The following is a 25,477-nucleotide window of genomic DNA, read 5'->3' as shown; positions in this document are numbered from 1 at the left end:
AACAGGCTCGGTCGGCGCGGAAGTCCCGGTCTTTACAAACCAGCAGCTGCTGCAGCGTCTGTGAAACAAGCGCTCCATGCCCAGTCCCCATGGGGACACAGAGTACCTTTAGATGCAGGGCCCTGTCCCTGAGGATACATAGACTCCTGTCCGTCAGATTCCCACAGGGGCTGCGGAGGGAGCCCGGTCCCAGTAAATGGATGACCGGTCAGGATCCCACTTCTCCCAGAGCCTCTAAGGGATGGTGAAGGAAAACGGCATGTGGCTCCAGCCTCTGTACCCGCAATGGGTACCTCAACCTTAACAGCACCGCCGACGTAGTGGGGTGAGAAGGGAGCATGCCGGGGGCCCTGTGGGGGCCCTCTTTTCTTCCAACCGATAAAATCAGCAGCTGCTGCTGACTAAAATGGGAAAGCATGAGTGGATGTGTGCCTCCTTCCACACAAAGCATAAAACTGAGGAGCCCGTGATCCACAAGAGGGTGTATAGGCAGAGGGGAGGGGTTACACTTTTTCAGTGTAATACTTTGTGTGGCCTCCGGAGGCAGAAGCTATACACCCAATTGTCTGGGTCTCCCAATGGAGCGACAAAGAAAAAAAGAAATAACATTCTTTTTTGCTGCAGTGCATTTCACACTTCCAGGCTGATCTACAGTCCAAATGTCACAATGCCAATTTAATTCCGAATGTGTAAACCTGCTAAATCTGCAGGGGATTGAATACTACTTGTAGGCACTGTACCTCACTGCTGATCTCTCCAGCTGCCATCTAGTCCTCCCACATCTCCAAGGCTTCTGGCCGCATCCTTGCCCCAAAAGTCACTGCACGTTATAAAGCCATGATGTTGTGACCTTAAGATGCACAGTAAGCTCTGAGGCCTGGACATGGTCATGATTCCTGGCCTATAGTAAAGAGAATGGAGATGCGGTGCACCTGATGACAAAAAAGGGACTGTATGGTAAGCTAAGGAATGGCACGGGAGACTGGTTAAAAAAAAAAAAAAAAAACAACAACTCTCCAACAGACCCGCTGCTCACGTCCAGTCCCCTCCATCTGTCTGGTTCTCCTCTTTCCGCCTTTCCACCTACAAGACGTACAGACACATATGTCCAGGTCCAGGAGATCACGGTACACCGTAACCTCCAAGGCCTGGAAGCAGGACATAAGTCCTTACCTTTAGTTAAGAGGTCGGAGATGCAGCGCCCCCAAGAACAGAAAGAAGAATATTGTATAGTGCACCGCAGGCAGCGACCAGATTGGTTAGTAGTGAGGTGAACATTAGGTTATTTTGTTCCAAATTACGTTCTATAGCTTAGTTCGTAACCCACACCGGTATGTAACTGGTTTGTAACCCGGGGACTGCCTGAACTGGAAAACGCCTACACCAATTTTTTACCTCACAAAGCTCATGCAGATCAAGTGGCTGACAACATGCCTGTTCTATAGTGCGATCTATGTACCAGTTTACACTAGATATTGAGGTCAATCCATTTGTTCAAAGAGCTAAAATTCTAGCAGTATATGTTTTTTAAAAAAAAAAAAAAAAAGCTGAAATATATAAAAGAAAACAAGAGCCATAATGTGGCCAGTAAAGGCCCCGTCACACACAGAGATAAATCTTTGGCAGATCTGTGGTTGCAGTGAAATCATGGACATATTGTTCCGTTTGTACACAGCTACAAACCTGGCACTGATTGTCCACAATTTCACTGCAACCACAGATCTGCCGCAGAATTTATCTCAGTGTGTGACAGGGCCTTAACAGTCCTCAGTGATGTGGCGGTTCCGGATAGGCCGCTGGTGATGTCACTGATGGTGTGGCACCTCCGCTATTGGCCCCTGAACACTCCATTGTGGTTCGCACTGGGTTTGGGGTGGACCTTAGTTGTTAACAGGGCCTGGAGAGCGCATCATGGGGCACAGTCTTCAAACATGCATCGCTTTGTAGCCTCAGCAGAGCTTGTAAGACACATTGCAGATAGAGCCTTAGTACTGGAAGCGGTAGGTAGGGTTAGGCTTTCGGTGCCCGTCGTGTCAAGATCCGCGGTGAGGCACAGCAGGGATAGTCGTCCCGCTTTCTCTCCTACTATTCCAGTCTTGCTGTAGCAGTCCAGTGGTGTGAACTGGGCTGTATCTACGGTGCCTACTGTCTCGCACGACAGGGACAGCTACCCCAGGACACCCTGTGGTGTGGGTCCTGTGGAGTTAACAGGGTTCACTATTAACTGGTCCGAGTGACTTTTAACTCGGGTCAGACTTTATAATTCGGAGTCACCTAGCTCTGTATTATCCGCCTGACCTTTAGGTTGCCAGCAGCAGTTTACCATTACTGCACGGTGGACCCCGACTGGCGATTGGGAGATTTACTACCTTTTTCCTTATCCGCCAGTCCCCCCCGTAACACCTTTGTATTCGGCAGTCTATCTGCATTATGGTCTCCATTTAGGTCAATAAAAGATATTGCATATAATCAACCCCCAAAAAAATCAACAACAGAAGTGTTTGATGGGTAACGGGGTGCGGGGTGTATAATATCATGAGTATATTACACTTCTTAGCCCAGATAGGAGACAAACTAGGGTTAGCTTAAATGCAGGAATGTGGTAAACATCAGAAAAGATTAATATAATTTTAAAACATATCTTTTAATGGTTTCGTCAGTTTCAGGAAACCAACAGAATACAGACATGTCAAACGTTTTGAGGAATGAGGCTGAATGAAGAGGCAATGTACTCAGCTAAACTTTGTGCCCTTTCAGCTGTGTTCTGCTTAGCCCAGCTGACATTTAAGGAAGGTGCACAGTGTCATAGAAAATACAATGCTTTGCTTGGCTCTCTGAGGATAGCCAAAAACAGTCGATGGAGCACAGGCACCTAACTGACCCCATCCAATTGCTGTAGTGAAAGAATAGAACTGCTCAAAGCCCCAAAAACGCTTACTGATCAATAATTCTTACATGTCACTACAGCGAAGGTAGAACGAAAAAAAAAAAAAAAAAAACACAACAGTTCATCGCTCAAATAGTACAAATAGAGATGCTAAACAAATTTAACCAGTCTGTTGCCTGGGTGTGGTGCACGAAGTGAAAGATAAAGCCCACACTCGCTCCTAGGTCAAATAGCTTCAAAAGGAAAATATTCAGAATCAGAGAAAACTTAAAATAGAACTTTTATTAGCATAAAACAAAAACAAAAAAAACCAAAAAAAACATTATATCCATTGGCTTACGCATTGCGGTTGAAAATATAGCAAGAAAAAATAAAAACCCTTTTATATTTGTAGCTATATGGATATATCTTTAGGAACATATTTTTAGTTAGCATCGCATACATCATCTTATTTATATAGTTTTTAATCCACAAGGATTCTTCATTTTATTGAAAGAAAAAAAATTCTGTAAAATAAATATTTTTTTATGTGAAATTGTAAGAAAATTGCAATTGCTGTTCATGAATATTTCTGAATATGCAGGATTGTGCTAATTGGAGGTGTGTTCTTAATCAGTATAAATGTGTGTGTAAAGCCTAAAGTAGAACCTAATGAAGGAGGCAGCAGCCTCAGAAACCTGTTGTCTGAAATAAATGATAGTTCAATATTTTTTTCTAGCCTCTCTGCTTCCAGCATACTGCACTTTTTATTATTTCTTGCTATATCTGTCCAATTCTGGTCTGTGACAAGGTTGCGGTAGGCACAGTAGTCAGCAGTGAAGGACTAAGGCTACTTTCACACATCCGGATTTTGCTCTGCGGCACAATACGGCGTTCTGCAGAAAAACCGCAACCGGCTTTTGTAACGCCGGTTGCGGGTTTTTTGGCATAGACTTACATTAGTGCCGTATTGTGCCGCAGGTGCTTGCGTTCGGTCCGGTTTTTGCCGCATGCGGCAGATTTAGCCAATGCGGCGGCCGGATAGAACGTTCCCTGCAACGTTTTTTGCTCCGGCAAAAAAAAAAAACGCATTGCGCCGCATCCGGCCGCTGCGGCGCATTTTCAATGCATGCCTATGTATGCCGGATGCGGCGCGATGCGGAAAAAAAACGCATCTGGCCGCCGCATGCGGTTTTTTTCCACTGCGCATGCTCAGTAGCGTGCCGCAACCGGAAAAAAAACGGACCGACCGCATGTAAAAACTTATGCAAAGGATGAGGTGTTTTCACTGCATCCGTTGCATAGGTTTCACAGCCGGATTGAGCCGCACGGCTCAAACCGGATGTGTGAAAGTAGCCTAATAGCTATCTACCCAGAGGATCAGCTGCGATTGACCTAGTGCTCAGTCACATTCAAGCAGTCTTCCTAACCTGCCACCAGGAGTGCACCATGGACATGATCATGTTGCGTGGGGGTGCACAACCCCCTCCGTGTTTTTAAGAGGAGTTGTATCTGGACCGAGTGACTTGCCAGTTGCAAACAAGCTGAATACTGGGGTTGAGCAGGGGGTGCACAACTTTTTCTGGTGAGTCCAGTCCAATAAGGGCCTTATTGTATGTCATCGATCACTGTAACAGGAACGCTCTTATCTCTTTTTTGTTTTCTCATTGCATTTCGGTTAACATGCCATGAATCATAGTTCCCAACCGAAAATGTGTAAGCAAGTGGATAGCAATTTTTTAACTAGGCGTATATTCTGAACATTCTTCTTAATCCTATGCTATTAAGTGTTCTGTTTTAACCTATTTTCTCTGTGCTAGAGACAGCCCTTGTAGGAACTGTATGAATCTTCAAAAAGGGTGTCCACTGTCTCCTTAATAATTTACAATACTTGTTGAGCCACTGCTAAGTTTGATTAGAGAAGATTCATGTTTTAGGCCTTTCTAAGGCTTGCGTTTTTCCTTGCAAAAAAGGCATCCCAGCACAGTATAAGATAATCCTGACTTGCTGTGCACATGCTGCTTTTTTTTTCCTTGCAGACTTTGATGCTGAAAAAAGAAGCAGCAAGTCCATTGTTTGTGTTTTTTTTCTGCGTTTCTATAATCCCCTGCAATGCTTCATCACTACAGTGGATTATATCGCAGCACTTTGCCTCACACATCATGCATACAACATGGTATGTGAGGCTCTCCAAAGCTCAGTAACCAGGGGTTATCATGGTGACAACCCAGGGTTACCATGTTAGCGATCGGGTCCCTGTGATCGCATTACAGGGACCCAACCGATAGGGAGAGGCAAGTGATCCCTCTCCCTGCCTGGTTAAACTTCCAGGAATGTTGTGGGCACCGCTCAGAGCAGAGAGAGTAGTGTGCTGGCTGTAACATCAGCCCGGTACCCGGTGGCGATCATGGGGGTACAGTGCCTGAACCCCCGTGACTGCCAGGACTTGAAAAAAAAATGCACAAAAAGAAGCAAGAAAAAATGCAAGTGAAAATACACAAAAAATGCAAGTTTTGTCAGCTGCTTTTTATCTGCCAAAACATGTTTTTTTATGTGAAGCAAACAAAAAAGCAACGTGTGCACATAGCCTAAAGGCCTTAACCAGGAAACAAATCGTGCTGTACTTGGGTAATGTAGACTCTGTAAAGCATGTCCTTGAATCATGTTTAAGGCTATGTGCGCACTGGAAAATGGAATTTTCTCAAGAAAATTCCGCAGGTATTCAAAGATTACCGCACCCGCGGTAAAAAAAACGCGGCAAACTGCACCCGAAAACCGCATGCGGTTTGCCGCGGTTTTACTGCGGTATTGTTTGCGGTATTGCCGCGTGCGGGTTGGGATGTGCTTTATTGCATTCAATGCAATAAAGCACATTGAAAAAAAAAAAAAAAAGTCATTTCACTCTGAGAGAGATAGATAAAGAGACAGAAGAATAGATAAAGGGATAGATAGATAGACAGAGGGATAGATAGATAGACAGACAGATAGATAGAGGACAGATCGCTGCATTTCCCACGGTCGGCAGTGAGTTCACATTACCGGCCGTGGGAAATGACCAATAATTACCTCTGCTGTCTGCTGCATTCATTCAGCGCTGTGTAGTCGCGGCTGGATGTAAGCAGCGCAGGACCTGTGGATTATGCCGGAGCTTTGTTTCGGGAGGGGTTAATAAAATGGTGAACGAGGCTTGTTTGTTTTATTTAAAATAAAGGATTTTTCTGTGTGTTTTATTCACTTTACTTACGGGTTGATCATGTCAGCTGTCTCATAGACGCTGCCATGATCAAGCCTGGAGTTACTGGCGGTGATCCACCACCATTAACCCCTTGTATTACCCTGACAGCCACTGCTACACGGCGGCAGGAAGAGCCGGGGACACTCCGGTAGTGCCGCATAATGAATGCGACAGTGCCGGGGCAGCTGCGGCTGATATTCTCGGCTGTGGGAGGTGGGAGTGAGGCGGGGGACATTAACCCTGCCCCTCTCCCTCCCCAGCCTGAGAATACCGGGCCGTCGCTGTGTGCTTACCTCGGCTGGACGGTAAATATACAGCGGAGCCCACGCTCTTTTTTTTCTATATTTCCGTTTGCTTTCTATGTGTGTTCTATGTGTCTGTGTTCTATGTCTGTGATGTGTGTGTGTGTGTGTGTGTGTGTGTGTGTGTGTGTGTGTGTGTGTGTGTGTGTGTGTGTGTGTGATCTGTGTGTGTTTACTCTTTGCACGGCTTCCTCTTCCTGTAATGACATCACTTCCCTGCAAAACCGCAGACAAGCGATGTACATTACCGGAGGTAAACCGCGAAATACCGCAGGGAATAACGCAGGAAAACGCAGTGAACCGCACAGAATTTGCTGCCTGCGTTATTCCCTGCGGGATTTCACGATTAACATTGGAGTCAATGGAGTGAAATCCCGCAGCGACGTGCGGAAAAGAATTGACATGCAATTTTTTTGCTGCGGGAATCCCGCAGCAAAACATGCAGCTGTCAAATTCCGCATAGTGCGCACAGGATTTTTTTGCCCATAGGTTTTGCTGGTGATTCACTGCAGAGATGTTATGAACATTTTCTGCAGCGAAACATGCAGCAAAACCGCAAAAAATCCGCGGCAAAATCCGGTAAGTGCGCACATAGCCTAAAGATCTCCAGCATGTCGCAGAATCAGTCGGGCGAATTCCTGCCTGCTACCAATAGGACATAACGAGAAAGAAGGGAATTTTGTTACTTACCGTAAATTCCTTTTCTTCTAGCTCTTATTGGGAGACCCAGACGATTGGGGTATAGCTACTGCCCTCTGGAGGCCACACAAAGCACTACATTAAAAGTGCAAGGCCCCTCCCCCTCTGGCTATACCCCCCCGTGGTATCACGGGTTCTCCAGTTTTAGTGCCAAAGCAAGAAGGAGGAAGCCATTAACTGGTTTAAACAAATTAACTCCGAATAACATCGGAGAACTGAAAAACCGTTCAACATGAACAACATGTGTACCCGCAAACAACAAAAAAACATCCCGAAGGACAACAGGGCGGGTGCTGGGTCTCCCAATAAGAGCTAGAAGAAAAGGAATTTACGGTAAGTAACAAAATTCCCTTCTTCTTCAGCGCTCTATTGGGAGACCCAGACGATTGGGACGTCCAAAAGCTGTCCCTGGGTGGGTAAATAAATACCTCATGTTAGAGCTGCAAAACAGCCCTCCCCTACGGGGGTGTCACTGCCGCCTGCAGGACTCTTCTACCTAAGCTGGCATCCGCCGAAGCATAGGTATGCACCTGATAATGCTTGGTGAAAGTGTGCAGACTGGACCAGGTAGCTGCCTGGCACACCTGTTGAGCTGAAGCCTGGTGACGTAATGCCCAGGACGCACCCACGGCTCTGGTTGAGTGGGCTTTTAGCCCTGAAGGAACCGGAAGCCCCGCAGAACGGTAGGCCTCTAGAATTGGTTCTTTGATCCATCGAGCCAGGGTGGCTTTAGAAGCCTGCAACCCCTTGCGCGGACCAGCGACAAGGACAAAAAGTGCATCGGAACGGCGCATGGGCGCCGTGCGGGAAATGTAGATTCTGAGTGCTCTCACCAGATCCAGCAAACTTAAGTCCTTTTCATACCGGTGAACCGGATGAGGACAAAACGAAGGCAAGGAGATATCCTGATTAAGATGAAAAGAGGATACGACCTTAGGAAGAAACTCCGGAATAGGGCGCAGCACAACCTTGTCCTGGTGGAACACCAGGAAGGGAGCCTTGGATGACAGAGCTGCCAGCTCAGACACTCGCCGAAGCGATGTGATCGCAACAAGAAACGCCACTTTCTGCGACAGCCGAGAAAAGGAAACTTCCTTCAGAGGCTCGAAGGGCGGCTTCTGGAGAGCAACTAGTACCCTGTTCAGATCCCATGGATCTAACGGTCGCTTGTACGGGGGCACAATATGACAGACCCCCTGCAGGAACGTGCGCACCTTAGGAAGACGTGCTAGACGCTTCTGAAAAAACACGGATAGTGCCGAAACTTGCCCTTTAAGGGAGCTGAGCGACAAGCCCTTTTCTAACCCCGATTGCAGGAAGGAAAGAAACTTGGGTAATGCAAATGGCCAGGGAGACACTCCCTGAGCAGAGCACCAGGATAAGAAAAATCTTCCACGTCCTGTGGTAGATCTTAGCAGAATTCGACTTTCTAGCTTGTCTCATTGTGGCAACCACTCCTTGAGATAATCCTGCAGATGCTAGGATCCATGACTCAATGGCCACACAGTCAGGTTCAGGGCCGCAGAATTCCGATGGAGAAAACGGCCCTTGAGACAGTAAGTCTGGTCGGTCTGGTAGTGACCCCGGTCGGCCGACCGTGAGATGCCACAGATCCGGATACCACGATCTCCTCGGCCAGTCTGGTGCGACGAGTATGACGCGGCTGCAATCGGATCTGATTTTTGCGCAGTACTCTGGGCAAGAGTGCCAGAGGTGGAAACACATATGTGAGCCGGAACTGCGACCAATCTTGCACTAAGGCGTCTGCCGCCAGAGCTCTGTGATCGCGCGATCGTGCCATAAATGCCGGGACCTTGTTGGTGTGCCGAGACGCCATTAGGTCGACATCCGGCACCCCCCAGCGGCAACAGATTCCCTGAAACACGTCCGGGTGAAGGGACCATTCCCCCGCGTCCATGCCCTGGCGACTGAGGAAGTCTGCTTCCCAGTTTTCTACGCCCGGGATGTGAACTGCGGATATGGTGGATGCTGTGTCCTCCACCCACATGAGGATTCGCCGGACTTCCTGGAAGGCTGCTGACTGCGTGTCCCTCCTTGGTGGTTGATGTATGCCACCGCTGTGGAGATGTCCGACTGGATTCGGATCTGCTCTCTTTCTAGCCACTTCTGGAAAGCTAATAGGGTAAGATACCCTGCCCCGATTTCCAGAACATCGATCTGAAGGGTGGACTCCTGCTGAGTCCACGTCCCCTGAGCCATGTGGCGGAGACAAACTGCTCCCCACCCCGACAGACTCGTATCTGTCGTGACCACTGCCCAGGATGGGGGCTATGACAATGAGGTGGGAATAAGCCACTATTGCAGAGAGTCCTCGGCCGTCAGGGAAAGGGAGACTTCCCGTCCAGGGAGGTTGACTGCCCATCCCATTGGCGGAGAATGTCCCATTGCCGTTGGCGCAGATGAAACTGCGCAAAGATAACTGCCTCGATGGCTGCCACCATCTTCCTTAGGAAGTGCATGAGGCGCCTTAAGGGGTGCGACTGGCCTTGAAGGAGAGACTGCACCTCTGTCTGCAGTGAACGCTGCTGGTTCAGCGGAAGCTTCACTATGGCTGATAGAGTATGAAACTCCATGCCGAGATACGTTAGTGATTGAGTCGGAGACAGATTTGACCTTGCCAAATTGATGATCCACCCGAAAGTCTGGAGAGTCTCCAGCGAAACATTCAGGCTGCGTTGGCATGCCTCGAGGGAGGGTGCTTTGACGAGTAGATCGTCCAAGTACGGGATCACCGGGTGTCCCTGAGAGTGCAAGACTGCTACCACTGCTGCCATGACCTTGGTGAACACCCGTGGGGCTGTCGCCAGACTGAATGGCAGAGCTACGAACAGAAGATGTTCGTCTCCTATCACAAAACGTAGAAAACGTTGGTGCTCCGTAGCAATTGGCACGTGGCGATAGGCATCTTTGATGTCTGTTGAGGCAAGGAAGTCTCCTCGAGACATTGAGGCAATGACGGATCGGAGGAATCCCATCCGGAACCGCCTGGCGTTCGCATGCTCGTTGAGCAGTTTCAGAACCAGAACAGGACGGAAGGGACCGTCCATTTTTGGAGCCCCAAAGAGATTGGAGTACAAACCCTCGCCCTCGTTCCTGAGGGGGGCCAGGGATCTCCACTCCTTCTGCTCTTAGAGCGTCCACCGCCTGCAGCAGGGCATCTGCTCGGTGGAGAGGTGGGGCCGTTCTGAAGAATGGAGTCGGAGGACGAGAACAGAACACTGTCCTGTGCACGTGAGCACAATGTCCGTCACCCACCAGTCAGTGACCTGTGGCAGCTAAATGTCGCCAAAGGCGGGGGAGTCTGCCATCAACCGCGGATGCGGAGAGAGAGAGAGAGAGAGAGCTGAGAGTCCTGAGGAGACCGCCTTGGTAGCGGTTCCTCCGACTGCCTTCCTTGGGCGAGATTGAGCCCGGCCGGAATCTGAGCCCGTCTGAGGTTTTGTAGCCCTTTTGCACGAGGACAATTGGGACCTGCCGGAGCTTGGGAAGAACCGAAACCTCGACTGTACTTTTAGGACAGTATTAACAGGGTAAGTCGCAGTGCAGACATTGCGTACAGATGTCCCTGTTCAAGGTCCGCTGCGCAAGAACAGCAGAAAAGGTTAGGTTGCCAATACGGCTGTGGATGCCGGAGCAACCGACACGCCGATAGCCTCCTAGACAGATTTCAACCAGAGTCCATCTGTCTGTGAATGGCATCTTGAAGTGAAGCCCCATCTCCATATGCAAGCCTGGAGATTGGAGAATCCACCTTTGGACCCTGGGTCCCGCGCTGACCACGTCAGGGGAAAAAAGGGATAACGCGTATCCTAAAAACGTTTGGAGAAGACGCTTATCTGGTAAGCGTGGTGTTCCTGGACTGCTTCTCTGAAGTCAGCGTGGCCAGAAAAACACTCAATATCTGCGTGAGACACTGAAATGGAACTTCTCCTGTTCGTCTCCTATCTCCACTGGTGGAGCTGAGGGAGAAAGATCCAACCTTCCATTGATGGACGGTATAGGATCATTCCGTATGACGTTACCACCCGGTGTATCCGGATTGAGAGCGATGTCAGTATCCAAGCCCTGAAGAACTGCCTTTTGGTCAAGTAGATTGCCCATGGGTGCAAGTCTCTATATTATGACTACTCCGTCCCTGTCCATGGACAGAGTTGACAGGAGGTTTCTTTGGCCCCAACTAGTAGAGCCCCGGCAGACGAAGTGCTAGAGACCCCGGCAGACCTACAGGGGAGCATGCACACAATGGGACGGTGTCATGAACAGCATCCCATGTAGTAAACACAGCACTGAAATCTGTGTTGCTTTTTTGCCGCTGCCGACTAGCTATCTAGAAGTATATAGCCAAGATTGGTGACCGTACATTGCAATGTATAGCATACAGGCATAAAGTACAAATGACCACTGCAGCACAAGCAATACAAGCAGCATAGAAGCCTGTGCCCTGGCACCCCTGCTCTTCTGCTGCTGTATACTAGTCATCTAGGGGAATATAGCCCAGAAGAGTGACCCTACAGTGCAATGTATAGCATACAAGCACAAGTACAAATGAACACTGCAGCACATGCAATACAAGCAGCATAGAAGCCTGTGCCCTGGCACCTCTGCTCTTCTGCTGCTGTAGACTGGTCATCTAGGGGAATATAGCCCAGAAGAGTGACCATACAGTGCAATGTATAGCATACAAGCACAAGTACAAATGCACACTGCAGCCCATGCAATACAAGCAGCATAGAAAAAAACCTGTGCCCCAGCACCCTTGGTTTTCTGCTGCTGTAGTCTAGCCATTCCAGAAGAATATAGCTAAGACTAGCGACTGTACAGTACATATCAGCATAAACACAAATGAACACCTCAGTCGTGTAAAACAAGCAGCCTAGAAAGCCTGTGCTTTAGCACACCTGCTTTCCTGCTGCTGATGAGTCGCTCCCCAAGCGGGCATATAGCGACCTATGTAGTTAAAAAACAAAACATGTATACACTGCAGATTTCAGCACTATATGTGCCTCTTACCGCCCGCTATAAGCGGGTGTATGATCGCCACCGTCCTGCCTTGGAGCCGAAAGTCCTGAAGAACTGCCAGTAATGGCTGCCGGCTTCTTCCCCAGCTCGTGTGAGTAGGGGCGGGCCGTGGGCGTGCCCCAAGGCAGAGCGGGAATCCGGCGCCCGACAGTGTGCAGTGAGAGGGCTGGAGCATGTAAAAAGGCTCCAGCCCTCGGCGCTGCTGATTGCTCAGCGCCTGTCCCCTTCCCTGAGTGACAGGGAGGGGGCGGGAACGAAGCGGCACTAGGCCGCAGAAGCCGGGGACTGGAGTTATCAGCGCCGCCGCCGTAAAAGCGCGGTCGGCGCCCAGTCCCCGGCGAACTACAAGTCCCAGCCGCGCCGCCGCTCCCGGAGCGTCCGGCGCGGTAGTTCCCAAAACACAAAGTCACTCAGCAAGGCTGCAGTGACTGTAACCCTTTACTGTCCCCGGCGCAGTAGCACACCCAGCAAGTCTGGAGTGTGCTGTGCCTGTGTGTACGGGGACACAGAGTACCTGTAATGGTGCAGGGCCATGTCCCTGAACGGTACTCCAGCTCCGTATCCAGCAGGTTCAAATGGGTCTGTGGATGGAGCCCGGCGTCAGAGCTTTGAGGCCGGCAGGATCCCACTTCCACAGAGCCCCTCAGGGGGATGTGGAAGGAAAGCAGCATGTCAGGCTCCAGCCTCCGTACCAGCAATAGGTACCTCAACCTTACAACACCATCCAGGGGTGAGAAGGGAGCATGCTGGGAACACTATATGTGTCCTCTTTTCTTCCATCCGAAATAGTCAGCAGCTACTGCTGACTAAAAACTGTGGAGCTATGCGTGGATGTCTGACCTCCTTCGCACACAAAGCTAAAAACTGGAGAACCCGTGATACCACGGGGGGGTATAGCCAGAGGGGGAGGGGCCTTGCACTTTTAATGTAGTGCTTTGTGTGGCCTCCAGAGGGCAGTAGCTATACCCCAATCGTCTGGGTCTCCCAATAGAGCGCTGAAGAAATAGAAGCTTCAGGATTAGGCATAATAGTAGCCGTTGGTGAGGGTTCTGTCTCCATTTTCCAAGACCCGTAACGTTTTTCATTTTTCAGTCGATGGAGCTGTGTGATGGCTTATTTTTTGCAGGGCGAGACACAACATTTTTAATGATATCATTTTGGGATAGATATGATAGAAAATGCAACAAAATTTGAAACTCCATAAAAATAAATAGGAGGCACTGTTTTTTCTAATGGTAATAATCCCGTCCCACCATGGTCATTTTACATTTTTGCGTTTTTATTATTTCCTCCAGTTCTTCCAGAAGCCATCACTTTTTTTGTTTTTCCGTCAATATAGCCGTATGAGGGTTTGTTTTTTGCAGGACGACTTGTGCTTTTCAATTAAACCTGTAGTACTATAACCCTGTACTGATGCATAGTAACCTGATTTAAACAACAGATCATCTTCTGATGATGTTTTGCCTTTAAAAAATGTTGATAAGTTAATAAGGGTAATCAATATTCCCTCCAACAAGATTAATTCTTGGTTTACAATTTTACAAGGATTCAAATCTATGAAGGTTAAAAGAGGTTGTCCACTCTGTAGGATAGGTCATCAATGTCTGATCATCCAGGGTCCGACACTCGCTACCCCCGCTGATCATTTATTCTCGGTACCTGTGGCTGGAAATGCGCAGTTCCGGAATTGCCCCATCTTCTGAAAGCATCGAGAGCCAAATACTGTTTCCTATTGATTTGACTCGGAGGCGGATGTGAAATACCTGGCCACGGCCGCTATCAGTCGATGGGGCAACACCGGAACTGAGCATTTCCAGCTGCCTGCTGCTGCAGCCGGGACAGAAAACAGCTGATCGGCAGACGTGCGGGGTGTTGTACCTGGAAGATGATACATTGATGACCTATCCTTCGGATAGATCATCAATGTAAAAGTAGTGGACAACCTTTTTAATCACAAAGTCGAAGCTAAAAGAGAGTAATGGTATCATTTACACACATTTAATAAAGGTGAAAAAAAATACCTTAAACCTCCATCTTGTGACAACGACAAATTTAAGTGTGTGATCTTTGCCCAGGATTTCTTCATTGCATAAAATATCCAACTGAAATACAGAATTTAACAATAGTTTATATGAAAAACAATTGTACCATCTGCAAACTTTTGACACAAAAATATAAAAGGACAAAATGTAATTCTTGCAAGGTTTTACCAATAACTAAAAATATAGCTTAACAAGTGATGAACCACAATACAGCAACACATAACAGTCCTGATTAAAGTAAACACACTCCATAGCAAGCTCTGATGTCCATAAATCCTCATAAGACAAATTAACACAGAGCTTACCCTAAGTGGACAATCATTTTTATATAAAAATTCACATTTTTAGCTAATGAAAAGTAAAAAAAGATGAGTTATTTAACCACGTTTTTGGTACGCACTGTAAAATCACTTTCTTTGTAGCCTTAATTGGAGGACACACAACCATGGGTTTCATGCTGCCACTTGGAGACTGATATGAAGAATACATCTTAGAAAAATGCTGACTCCTACCGAGCAGCTTAAACCTTGCCAGCTGACATCCAGTAATTCCGCAAAACCAAGGCCCCCCATAGAAGAGAAGAGGTGTACCCCAATGAAGGCTACGAGAAAGAGAGATTTTACAGAGAACAAAAAAAATTCAAATTTCTCGAACACTTTATTCGGGAACACAGGAACCAGAACAAAAGGATTTTCTAAAGCACGACATGGGGTGGGAAAACTAACACCTATAATGCAGAAGAAAGAACAACAATCCCTCAGGTCACTAATCGAGATGAGAGAACCCGTGGAAGTTCGGTTCGGCAGATTCAGCTGGACTTTAGATACAGTTTGGGATCCAGACTTGACCTGAACTCCAATGGAAGTTGCTAATTGGGCAGTTCAGGTCTCCACCCACATGCACCAGGTCATAAACAGAGCACTTCTGGGGTGGGTTTTTATCCATTTTTTTTTTGTTTGGGTGCACACTACATCCGATCACGTTGTTGTTATCCCCAGTGTGAGCCGTTCAACACTGCAAGTGGCTTGTACTGGGCTGAACAACAAATCTACCCAAGCATAGTGATGCTCATTCGAGTGCTTTCCATAAATAAAGCCTTCAAACTCCAAACCCAAACTTTGGTTGTTTTATTTTTATAAAGTCTGTGTTCAGTACCAACACCAAGTCCTCGTGTCCGCTCATCTCTAGTTACTAACCAAACTGACGCCTGTAGTATCCTTCTGCTGAGTCTAACATCCCTAGACACAAAGATAAGAATTCTACAAAGATGTTGACGGAAGACTAAGTAGCAGCCATATGGAAAAGACGAACAGATATCTAGACGTGTCTTACCCAGGAGGTTTCTACCACATGAGGGCAGTGTATGCACCCTAGCTTAGCCAGATCTTCTGCATTTGCATAGCAAATCTAGTGAACAATGATACCCCTAGAAGCAGTTCAACCTTTGCAATAGCATACCGGAATGACCAACAAGGCATCCGAATGTGTAAACAGAGCTGAGAGAGACAGGTACGGCGGCACAGTTCTGACCACATCAGATTGTGACAGAGCCACTCAGAGGAGATCAATCTCCTCATAAAAGTGCAAGGCGGAGAACTCACTAAGGGAAAAGGAGGGTAACAAACATAAGACTACTCTGTCCCAGAAAAGAAGAGAGACTCATTGAAGATCCTTGGAGCCATGCCTGATGGAAGACACTAAGCTGAACTGAATAACTGGGCCCCATGTAGGCTGTTGGAGATGTATTCTTAATGTCAGCCTCCAGGTGGCAGCGTGGCAGCATATAACCTCTGGCTCCTGTTTCCTCTAATGAAGCATCTGGAAAAAAAATTATCATATTTTTCGGATTATAAGACGCACTTTTCCTCCAAAAAATTTGGGAGGAAAATGAGGAGTGCATCTTAAAATCCGAATATAGCTTTACCTGGGGGGCCTGTCTGTGCGGCGATCTGGTGAGTTCGGGAGGCCGAGTGCCTGTGGCTGCGTGCGGGTGGCAGCCGGGTTCCTGTGTGCGGGCGGCAGCCGGGTGCCTGTCGGTGCCACTGACCCGCCGCGCCTGCCGCCACTGACCCGCCGCCACCGCACCTGCAGCCACTGACCCACCGCGCTTGCCGTCACGGACGCCGCTGCACCTGCAGCCACTAACCCGCCGCGTGTGCCAGCAGAACTTCCGCCTCCTGTGACCTGCTTCACCTTCACTGCTGCCCCCCTCCGGTAAGACAACACCGGAGTATAAGACGGACCCCAATTTTATTTTTTTTTATCTCTAAATTTGGGGTGCATCTTATAATCCGGTGCGTCTTATAAAGCGAAAAATATGGTACCTTTTTTGTAGTACTGGTAAAATATATCTTTGTACCATGTTAGCCAATAGAGATGAAAAAATGTTTTAAAAGAACTGAGAGTCCTCAGTGGTTGATACTTTTAATGGTAACTGAAAAGATGGTAATAATTGCAAGCTTTCCAGACTACGCAGGTCTCTTCATCAGGCTCAGTATATCCCAATATCTGAAGAGTCACATATTTATACACAACAGGCCATAGAATAGAGCAGTAAATAAGACAAGTCCTGTTGTGTATAACTATGTGACTCTTCAGATTTTGTGTTATATTCGCTCTTATGCAGAGACCTGAGTAGTCTGGAAAGCTTGCTATTATTACCATCTTTTCAGATAGCCATTAAAAAGGTATCAACCACTGAGGACTCTCAATTCTTTTAAACAATTCCTTTTTTGTAACAAACACTTTTGCTTTCTATAACAGTCCTATCCATTTACAAAAATAATATTATCATTTTTCCGTTTAAGAAATTAAATGTAACACTGCTCAGTCTTACCTCATTAAAAGATGATAGATTAAGTTTTTTGGCTATGAACTTCTTAAGATGTAATACTGTTGCTTGGGCTGAGCACCGTATCCATTTTCGCTTGAGTCCACGCAACTTGCTGCTATTGCATTCTAAGCATATACTGACCTTTAGAAGTGGGAGAAAAAAAGCACAGAAGACACACAACTTAATAATTTACACTGCCATCCCACATTTAATGCAGTGCCACTTAAGAAAGGGGAGAAGTAAACCAAACCTGACAGAGTCGCATACCTACTGGTCTGCTTTCTAACAGATGAAAATAACCCTTCAAGCAGCTGGAAGCTTGGGAACAGTGGTTACTTAGTATATTACGCTGAAGCTCATGACTTGTCCAGGCCTAAATTAGGAGTCAACTTCTTGGATTCAGTGACATCTCAACAAGACTTTCCTTTGTATATTTTACCAATTTCAAGCTACAAGGCAGAAACACTATGAGGCACTGTAGCAAGAAAACTGGCCAAACCATGAAGCACTCTCCTTTTGTGTTAAAATCAATGTCTTTAATGAAATCCATCTTTACATCCCTCAAAGCATCAGCTATATATAGAAAGCTGCTGAATGAAAGCGCTCGGCATGAACAAATACATAGGTCACCCAAATGTCAACCTGCATTGTGTCTCCCTAGAGCTCATTACACACATGCCCCATCTTTCAATCCTGTTAGCCATTATTAGATTAGTTATGTCAGTCTGCACTGAATACATGGGTCAGAAGATAAGGAAGAGGAGCTGAATTGATCCTTAGATCAACTCAACAATTCCAAAACCACCATTACCGCAATTTTGGGGTGTGAGCAAATAGATCTTTTTTTTCTACATGGGTAGACTATTTGCACTCATTCATGAATTTCTGAGAGGTCCATAAAAAGTCATAGGTTATCAACACCGGAACGTATGGCCTACAAATGTCAAGTGGTCACCTGGATTAACTCCACTTTAAAAACGGCTAGCTGTAAGCTATAATGAAACGTTTCAGACCATTAGACCGTGTGGAGGCTCCTAAGCAGGCCACAATACAGTGTGTGGGCTATTAAGTGGGTCATCATACAGCGTGGTGGCTACTTAAGGAGTCATGATAGAGTGTGAGGGCTACTAAGGGGAACCATTGTACAGTGTAGGGACTAATTAGGGGTCCATGATACAGTGTGGGAGATACTAAGAGGACCATTACACATGTGGGATTCTAAGGGGGCCATGATGCAGTGTGGGATCTACTAAGGTGACTATCATACAGAGTGGGGGATCCTAAGAGGACCGTAATACAGTGTGGGGGCTACCAACTGGGACATCATACACAGTGGGGGCTACTGAGAGGGGCATGACACAGTGAGGAGGCAACTAAGGAGGACCATCATATTGTGTGGTGGCTACTTCGGGAGCCATGATACAGCATGTGGGCTACTAAGGGAAACTATTGTACAGCGTAGTAGCTATTAAGGGGGCCATAATACAGTGTGGGGACTACTAAGTGGGGCATCATACAGAGTGACGGCTGCTAAGAGGATCATGATACAGTGTGGGGGCTACTAAGGAGGCCATTATACAGAGTGGGGGCTACTGAGGGGACCATGATATAGTGTAGGAGCTACAAATGGGGACCATCATAGAGCATGGGGCTACTAGGTGTGGGGATTATTAATTGGTACCTCATACAGAGTGGGTGATACTAATGGGGCCATCATACAAAGTGGGGGCAACTAAGTGAATCCTTCTACAAAGTGAGGACTTCTATTGGGGCCCTATCACAGAGCAGGAGCTACTAAGGGGTCCATCATACAGAGTGTGATTGTCATAACATTGTCGGTTATAAATGACTAAGTGACAAAATGTAGAATTGGTGGAGGAAGGTAGAACTGGATTGACCTAGGTCTTTTATCAACCTATGTAACTATGAAGGCACATTATTAATCTATAAACCCAGCTTTTCTATAAGGGCTTGTTCAAACGCTTATTTTTTAAAGGGTAAAAAAAAGTGAATGATATAGCTAATCTCATGCAGCTTACTTTCTCCTTGCGGATTTGAACCTTCAGAGCGTTTTTTGAAAATTGCATCTTGCCAATTTTTTATTTCACCGCAAGAAAAACCAATAAAAAAGTGCATATTCTCTGGAGAGTATTTTCTACCCACATTTTTGGGGGTGCAGAAAAATATGCTGCAAATAATAGTGTGCACATATCCTAAGAGATCAGAAAATCAAGTACAAGCATAAAACTGCAACCACTGAGTTCTCACCTTTATCCCAGGGATCCCAAAGTTTTCAGGAAAACGGATTTAAATGGAGATAGTTAAAAAAATGAAAGGCAATGCTGTACATACCTGTTCATCACTTCTATGGTAGTCATGGTCTTCTTCTTGTTTTTCTTCTGGTGTATCTTTAGTTGCATTTTCCTCAGGTTTTGCCTCACCTAGAAGATAGGAGAGTGTTTTATGCATTAGTATTGTAATACAGGAAAAAAATAAACAATTCAACCTCTATACATGTTATGCTGATTAACCTCCATGATGACTACGCAATTCTGTATTTTTTCTGCTTTTAGTTTTTCCTTCTTTTCTTCAAAGAGTCATAACTTTTTTCCAATTTTACTTTGATGTTGTTGCAAACCTGTCCCGGTTCTGTGCTCTGCTCCCACCACCCCGGTCCACTGGACTTTCTTGTGCTCAATGTCGGGCTGTGCAAGTAGCTCCACGTGCTCACATGGAACTTCCTAGGCTTATAAAAAGCTTTCCAAGACTTACACCTGGGTCTTGGTATTAAAGGCACTCGGTCAGCACAGAATGACTGTTCAAACCAACTATAGGCACTCAGTGCATCATGGCGGGGTAATGATATAAATACACCTTCCTACCTGCTTGTTTTCCCTCTATTTCAGCCCTTCTCTGGCTCTATGAAGCCGGAGTTGTCAATCAAAGACGAGGAGGTCATAGAGATTGAGGGAAAACAAGCAGGTGCGAAGATGCATTTATTTAATTAGCCCCATCATGAAGCACGAGCTCCTGTACTTGGTTTGTCAAGTCATTCTGTGCTGACAGAGTGCCTTTAAAGGGACTATCAGCATAGGATTACTGTTCACACCAAGTACAGGTGCTTGGTGTATCATGGCGGGGCCAATTATATAAATGCATATTCCCACCTGCTTGTTTTATCTCAATCTCCAGCCTCCCCTCTTCTTCGATTGACAGCTTTGGCTTCATAGAGTCAGAGAAGGGCTGACAGAGGGAAAACAAGCAGGTGCGAAGATTTATTTAACCCTTTAGTGACGGAGCTAATTTTCACCTTAATGACCAGACCAAATTTTGCAATTCTGACCAGTGTCACTTCATGAGGTTATAACTCTGGAACGCTTCAACGGATCCCGGTGATTCTGAGATTGTTTTTTCGTCACATATTGGACTTCATGTTAGTACCAAATTTAGGACAATATTTTTTGTGTTTATTTATGAAAAAAATTGAATATTGGCAAAAATTTTGAAAATTTAGCAATTTTCAACTTTTGAATTTTTATACCGTTAAACCAGAGATTTCTGTGACACAAAATAGTTAATAAATAACATTTCCCACATGTCTACTTTACATCAGCACAATTTTGGAAACAAAATTTTTTTTTGTTAGGAAGTTAGAGGGGTTCAAAGTTTATCAGCGATTTCTCATTTTTACATCAAAATTTACAAAACCAGTTTTTTAGGGACCACATCACATTTGAAGTGACTTCAATAGGCCTAGATGACAGAAAATACCCAAAAGTGACACCATTCTAAAAACTGCACCCCCCAAAGTACTCAAAACCACATTCAAGAAGTTTATTAACCCTTCAGGTGCTTCACATGAACAAAAGCAATGTGGAATGAAAAAAAGCAAAAATTAAATTTTACCTAAAAATGTTGCTCTAACCCAAATTTATTCACTTTTAGAAGAAATAACACAACAAAATGGACCTCAAAACTTGTTACCCACTTTCTTATGAGCGCGCTGATACCCCACATGTGGTCAGAAACCTCTGTTTGGACAAATGGGAGGGCTCGGAACAGAAGGAGCAATATTTGAATTTTGGAAAGCAAATTTGGCTGAAATAGATTGCGGGCACCATGTTGCATTTACAGGTCCGCTAAGGTACCTAAACAGAAGAAATCCCTCACAAGTGACACCATTTTGGAAACTAGACCCCTCAAGGCTTCTATCTAGGGGTATAGTGAGCATTTTAGATCCACAGGTACTTCACAGATTTTGTTAACGTTACGTTGTCATATTGAAAATTTTAATAATTTTCTCAAAAATGTTGCTTTAGCATCAATTTTCTCACTTTTTCAAGAGGTAATTCCAAAAATTTGACCTCAAGGTTTGTTAACCACTTTTTTATGAGCGCGGTGATACCTCACATGTGGTCTGAAACCTTTGTTTGGACAAATGGGAGGGCTTGGAACGAAAGGAGCAATATTTGAATTTTAGAAAGGAAATTTGGCTGAAAAAGATTGCGGGCACCATGTCGCATTTGGAGGTCCCCTAAGGTACCTAAACAGCAGAAACCCCGCACAAGTGGCCCCATTTTGGAAACTAGGCCCCTCAAGGAATTTATCTAGATGTTTGGTGAGTACCCTGAACCCTCAGGTGCTTCACAGAATTTTATAACGTTGAGCCATGAAAAAAAAAAATAAAATTTTACCACAAAATTGTTATTTCAACCAGGTAGCTTTTTTTTTTACAAGAGTAAAAGGAAAAAATTCAGCATAACATTTATTGTGCAATTTCTCCTGAGTTTGGTGATACCTTATATGTGGTGGAAATCAACTGTTTGGGCGCATGGCAGGGCTCGGAAGGGAAGGAGTGCCATTTGACTGCAAAATTGGCTGGAATCAATAGCGGACGCCAGGTTGCATTTGGAGAGCCCCTGAGGTGCCTAAACAGTGGCGGTCCCCCAAAAGTGACTCCATTCTGGAAACAAGACACCTCAAGGCTTTTATCAAGGTGTATAGTGAGCAGTTTGAATCCACGAGTACTTCACAGAATTTGATAAGCTTAGGTTGCCATATTGAAAATTTTCATTTTTTTCACAAAACTGTTGCTTTAGCATCAAATTTCTCACTTTTTCAAGAGACAACAACAAACCGTGGACCCCACAGGTTGTTATCCAATGTCTTATGAGCACAGGGATACCCCACATGTGGCCAAAAACCTCTGTTTGGTTAAATGGGAGGGCTTGGAATGGAGGGAGCACCATTTGAATTCTGGAAAAGTTGAAATAAATTGCGCACACCATGTCACATTAGCAGGGCCCCTTGGGTACCTATACATCAGAAAACCCCCACAAGTGACCCCATTTTGGAAACTGGATTTTATTCAGGAGTATAGTAAGCATTTTGAATCCACAGGTACTTCACAAAAATGTTGCTGTAGCAACAAATGTCTCACTGTTAGGCTATGTGGCCATGATCCAGCGACACGGCGTCTAGTACACAGTGTCAGCCTCCTGCAGAAATGTGAGTGTTGTCCACGGGAGAACGCAGCTGCCCATGCCCACGATTTGGGTTCAGGCCGCTGTGGAGCTCTATGCTACCTGCAGAGCACACTCATCTCCGCAGCATAAATTGACATGCTGAGGCTCGGGAAGCTGCGCCACAGGTCGGTTTATGCTGCGGAGAAAAGAAGCACATTGGGCATGGGATTTCTAAAAATCCTTCCACTGTGCTTCTACTGCACAACGCAGCGCTATGGACGCAGGGAAAACACTCTGCGCCCAAAACGCTGCAAACCCTGATTGTGGGCACACAGCGTAAAATGCTACAATGGATGAATGGATAGATGTCAAACAAATATAACGTCCCATTCCCCTGCATATTCTAAGCTGGCGCCCTTTAGTGCCTTTCATGTGGCACTAAAGGGTGCCTAGCCTTGTATTTAGCCCCCCAAAAAATTAATAATTAAAATAAACGACGTGGGGTCCCCCCTATTTTTGATAGCCAGCTAGGGTAAAGCAGAAAGCTGTAGCCTGCAAACCACAGCTGACAGCTTCACCTTGGCTGGTGATCAATTTGGAGGGCTCCCCAGGCGTTTTTTAAAAAAAAAACAAAACGTGGGGTCCCCCCCAAATTAGATCACCAGCCAAGGTGAAGCGGACAGCTGGGGTCTGGTATTCTCAGGGTGGGAAGAGCCATGGTTATTGGACTCTTCCCAGCCTAAAAATAGCAGGCCGCAGCCGCCCCAGAAGTGGCGCATCCATTAGATGCGCCAATCCTGGCGCTTCGCCCCAGCTCATCCCGCGCCCTGGTGCGGTGGCAGACGGGGTAATATATGGGGTTGATACCAGCTGTAATGTCACCTGGCATCAAGCCCTGGGGTTAGTGATGTCACGGCATCTGAACAGATACCCGACATCACTAACCCAGTCAGTAATAGAAAAAAAAAAGACAAAAAAAAAATTTATTTGAAAAAACACTCCCCGAAACATTCCTCTTTTACCAATTTATTGAAAATAAAGAAATTCCGGTCGCTGTAATCCATTTTGGAGGTCCCTCGGCGACTCTGGATCTTCTAGAATATGGGGGGCACGTTCAGGGAACGTATCCCCCATTTTCTGGAAGAGCAAGCTCTCCATGAGCAGTGTGGGTGCAGTAATCTGAGAATACTGCACTCACACTGCCCCGGTCCAACCTAGGGCAGAGTGACCTGCAGTAACCTCATTCCAGAATATGAGGGGCACGCTCACAGAACGTACCCCCCATTTTCTGGAACAGCAGCCTCTCCATGTGAGGAGTGTGGCTGCAGATCACTGCACTCACCCTCCCCCGGTCCACAGTGGAGCCTGTGCATCAGCGACGTCAGCAGGATCCCTGCTTCCAGGGATCCAGCTGACAGCCGCTGTCTGCGCATGCGCCGCCAGCATTGAAGAAGGAGGCGGCGATCGCGGGCCCGGAGCGGCAGACAGGTAACGTATAACCGGGGGCTTGGGGGTGGGGGGGGGTTACGGGGGGTGACCTAGTGGGACCTGGGGACACCTTTCTGCCGCATGTGACGTGTCACATGCGGCAGAAAGAGCAGAATGAAGGCGGCCGCGCGCTGTGCGCCGCCATCTTCCACGCTCCGGAGGGGGGAGGGGGGTGGTGGCTCTGGAGAACCGGAGGGGGCTCCGGTGACCAGAGGGCTCCGGTGGACCGGAGGAGGGGTCAGGGGGAGGACATTTCCCTCCGATCTGAAATGTTTGATCATTTCAGATCGGAGGGAAATGACTGCAGAGCCGGCGCCGGCGGCAGTTTTCTGTGCGCTTCGGCGCCATTTTGGATGTCCGGTGGGGGTAGGGGTGGGGGTGGGGGGACTCTCCGGTACCGGGGGCTTTGGGGGCACTAGGGGGTTAGATTTCTTTCTCATCTGACATGTTTGATCATGTCAGATGAAAAAGAAATCAGTTTTACCGGCCATTTCTTTTTTTTTCATGTGTTCGTCGGTATACGGTGTATACCGGCGATCACATTAACGGGGTCCAAAAAAAACACCCCGATTCATAATCTGGGGGGTCTCAGCTACCCCCGGTAGCTGAAACCCCCGAGATTTTCGGTCGCTGGGGGGCGCTACAGGGTTTTTTCGGGCCGCCGCTTTAAAGCGGCGGAACAGAATAAGTACCCTATTTTGCCGCCGCTTTAAGTCGTACGGCCGTCGTTATGAGGTTAAATGATTAGAGCCACCATGATCTCCCAGCATCTGTACTTGGTGTAAACAGTTATCCTGTCCCGATAGAGTCCCTTTAAGACTTTCTAGTAACTTTTAGTTGGTCTCTGCACGCTTCTTGTTTAAAAGGCACCTGGATGTCTCCTGGCTGCCTGTGGTTTCCAGTCCCCGAGTTACTTGCCTGCGGTCTTCAGTAACTCTGTACCTGTTTGCGGTTTCCAGCATAGTTACCTACTTGCCTGTTTCCATTACTGCGAACTGCCTGCGGTTTCCAGGACGTCTTCCTGGCTGTCTGCGGCTTCCAGTTCTACAGTAACCTACCTGCCTGCGGTTTTCAGGATCGCTTACTATTTGTCTTCAGTTTCCAGTACGTCTCCTGGCTCTCTGCAGCTCTCATAGTATTTAGACTTTCTAGTTTCTGTCTGCTACCTGTCCCCGGTTTTCTAGGACCTCTCAGCTCTCACAGAGAGACCCTTGTGTCTGTAAGGCTGGGGCCACACGGGGATTACTGCGATCCCCTTGCATGAGACTCGGCTCGTGCTGGCAGTACAGCAGAGCCGAGTGTCATGCGTGTGTCCTTGCAACTGAGGTCCGTTCGTGCGAGCAGACCTCAGCTGCGGGGGGCGGGCCGGCACTCAGGAGGGGAGGGAGGGATTTCTCTCCCTCTCTCCTGCGTAGTCAGCTATAGCCATTCTCGCATTGCACTGGCAGTACACCGGTGTACTGCGAGTGCAGTGCGATTTTTCTCTCGCCCCATTCACTTGAATGGC

The 25,477-nt window shown here is 46.9% G+C and overlaps 1 protein-coding gene across 1 annotated transcript in view; it reads right to left on the bottom strand.

Moving 5' to 3' along the window:
• Positions 1 to 25,477, bottom strand: part of PCGF3 (polycomb group ring finger 3) — a 150,505-nt gene that overhangs the window by 15,010 nt on the left and 110,018 nt on the right. The window contains exons 6-8 of the mRNA XM_075338604.1: positions 19,370 to 19,458; positions 17,021 to 17,158; positions 14,164 to 14,244 (exon numbers count right to left, since the gene is read on the bottom strand). Coding sequence (XP_075194719.1) covers positions 14,164 to 14,244; positions 17,021 to 17,158; positions 19,370 to 19,458 — 308 coding nt within the window. The remainder of the gene's footprint in view (positions 1 to 14,163; positions 14,245 to 17,020; positions 17,159 to 19,369; positions 19,459 to 25,477) is intronic.

This window comes from Anomaloglossus baeobatrachus, chromosome 1 (assembly GCF_048569485.1).
Source record: "Anomaloglossus baeobatrachus isolate aAnoBae1 chromosome 1, aAnoBae1.hap1, whole genome shotgun sequence".
NCBI lineage: Eukaryota > Metazoa > Chordata > Amphibia > Anura > Aromobatidae > Anomaloglossus > Anomaloglossus baeobatrachus.
Note: the sequence above shows the minus strand (reverse complement) of the source record. Positions and strands in the feature narration are given on the sequence as shown.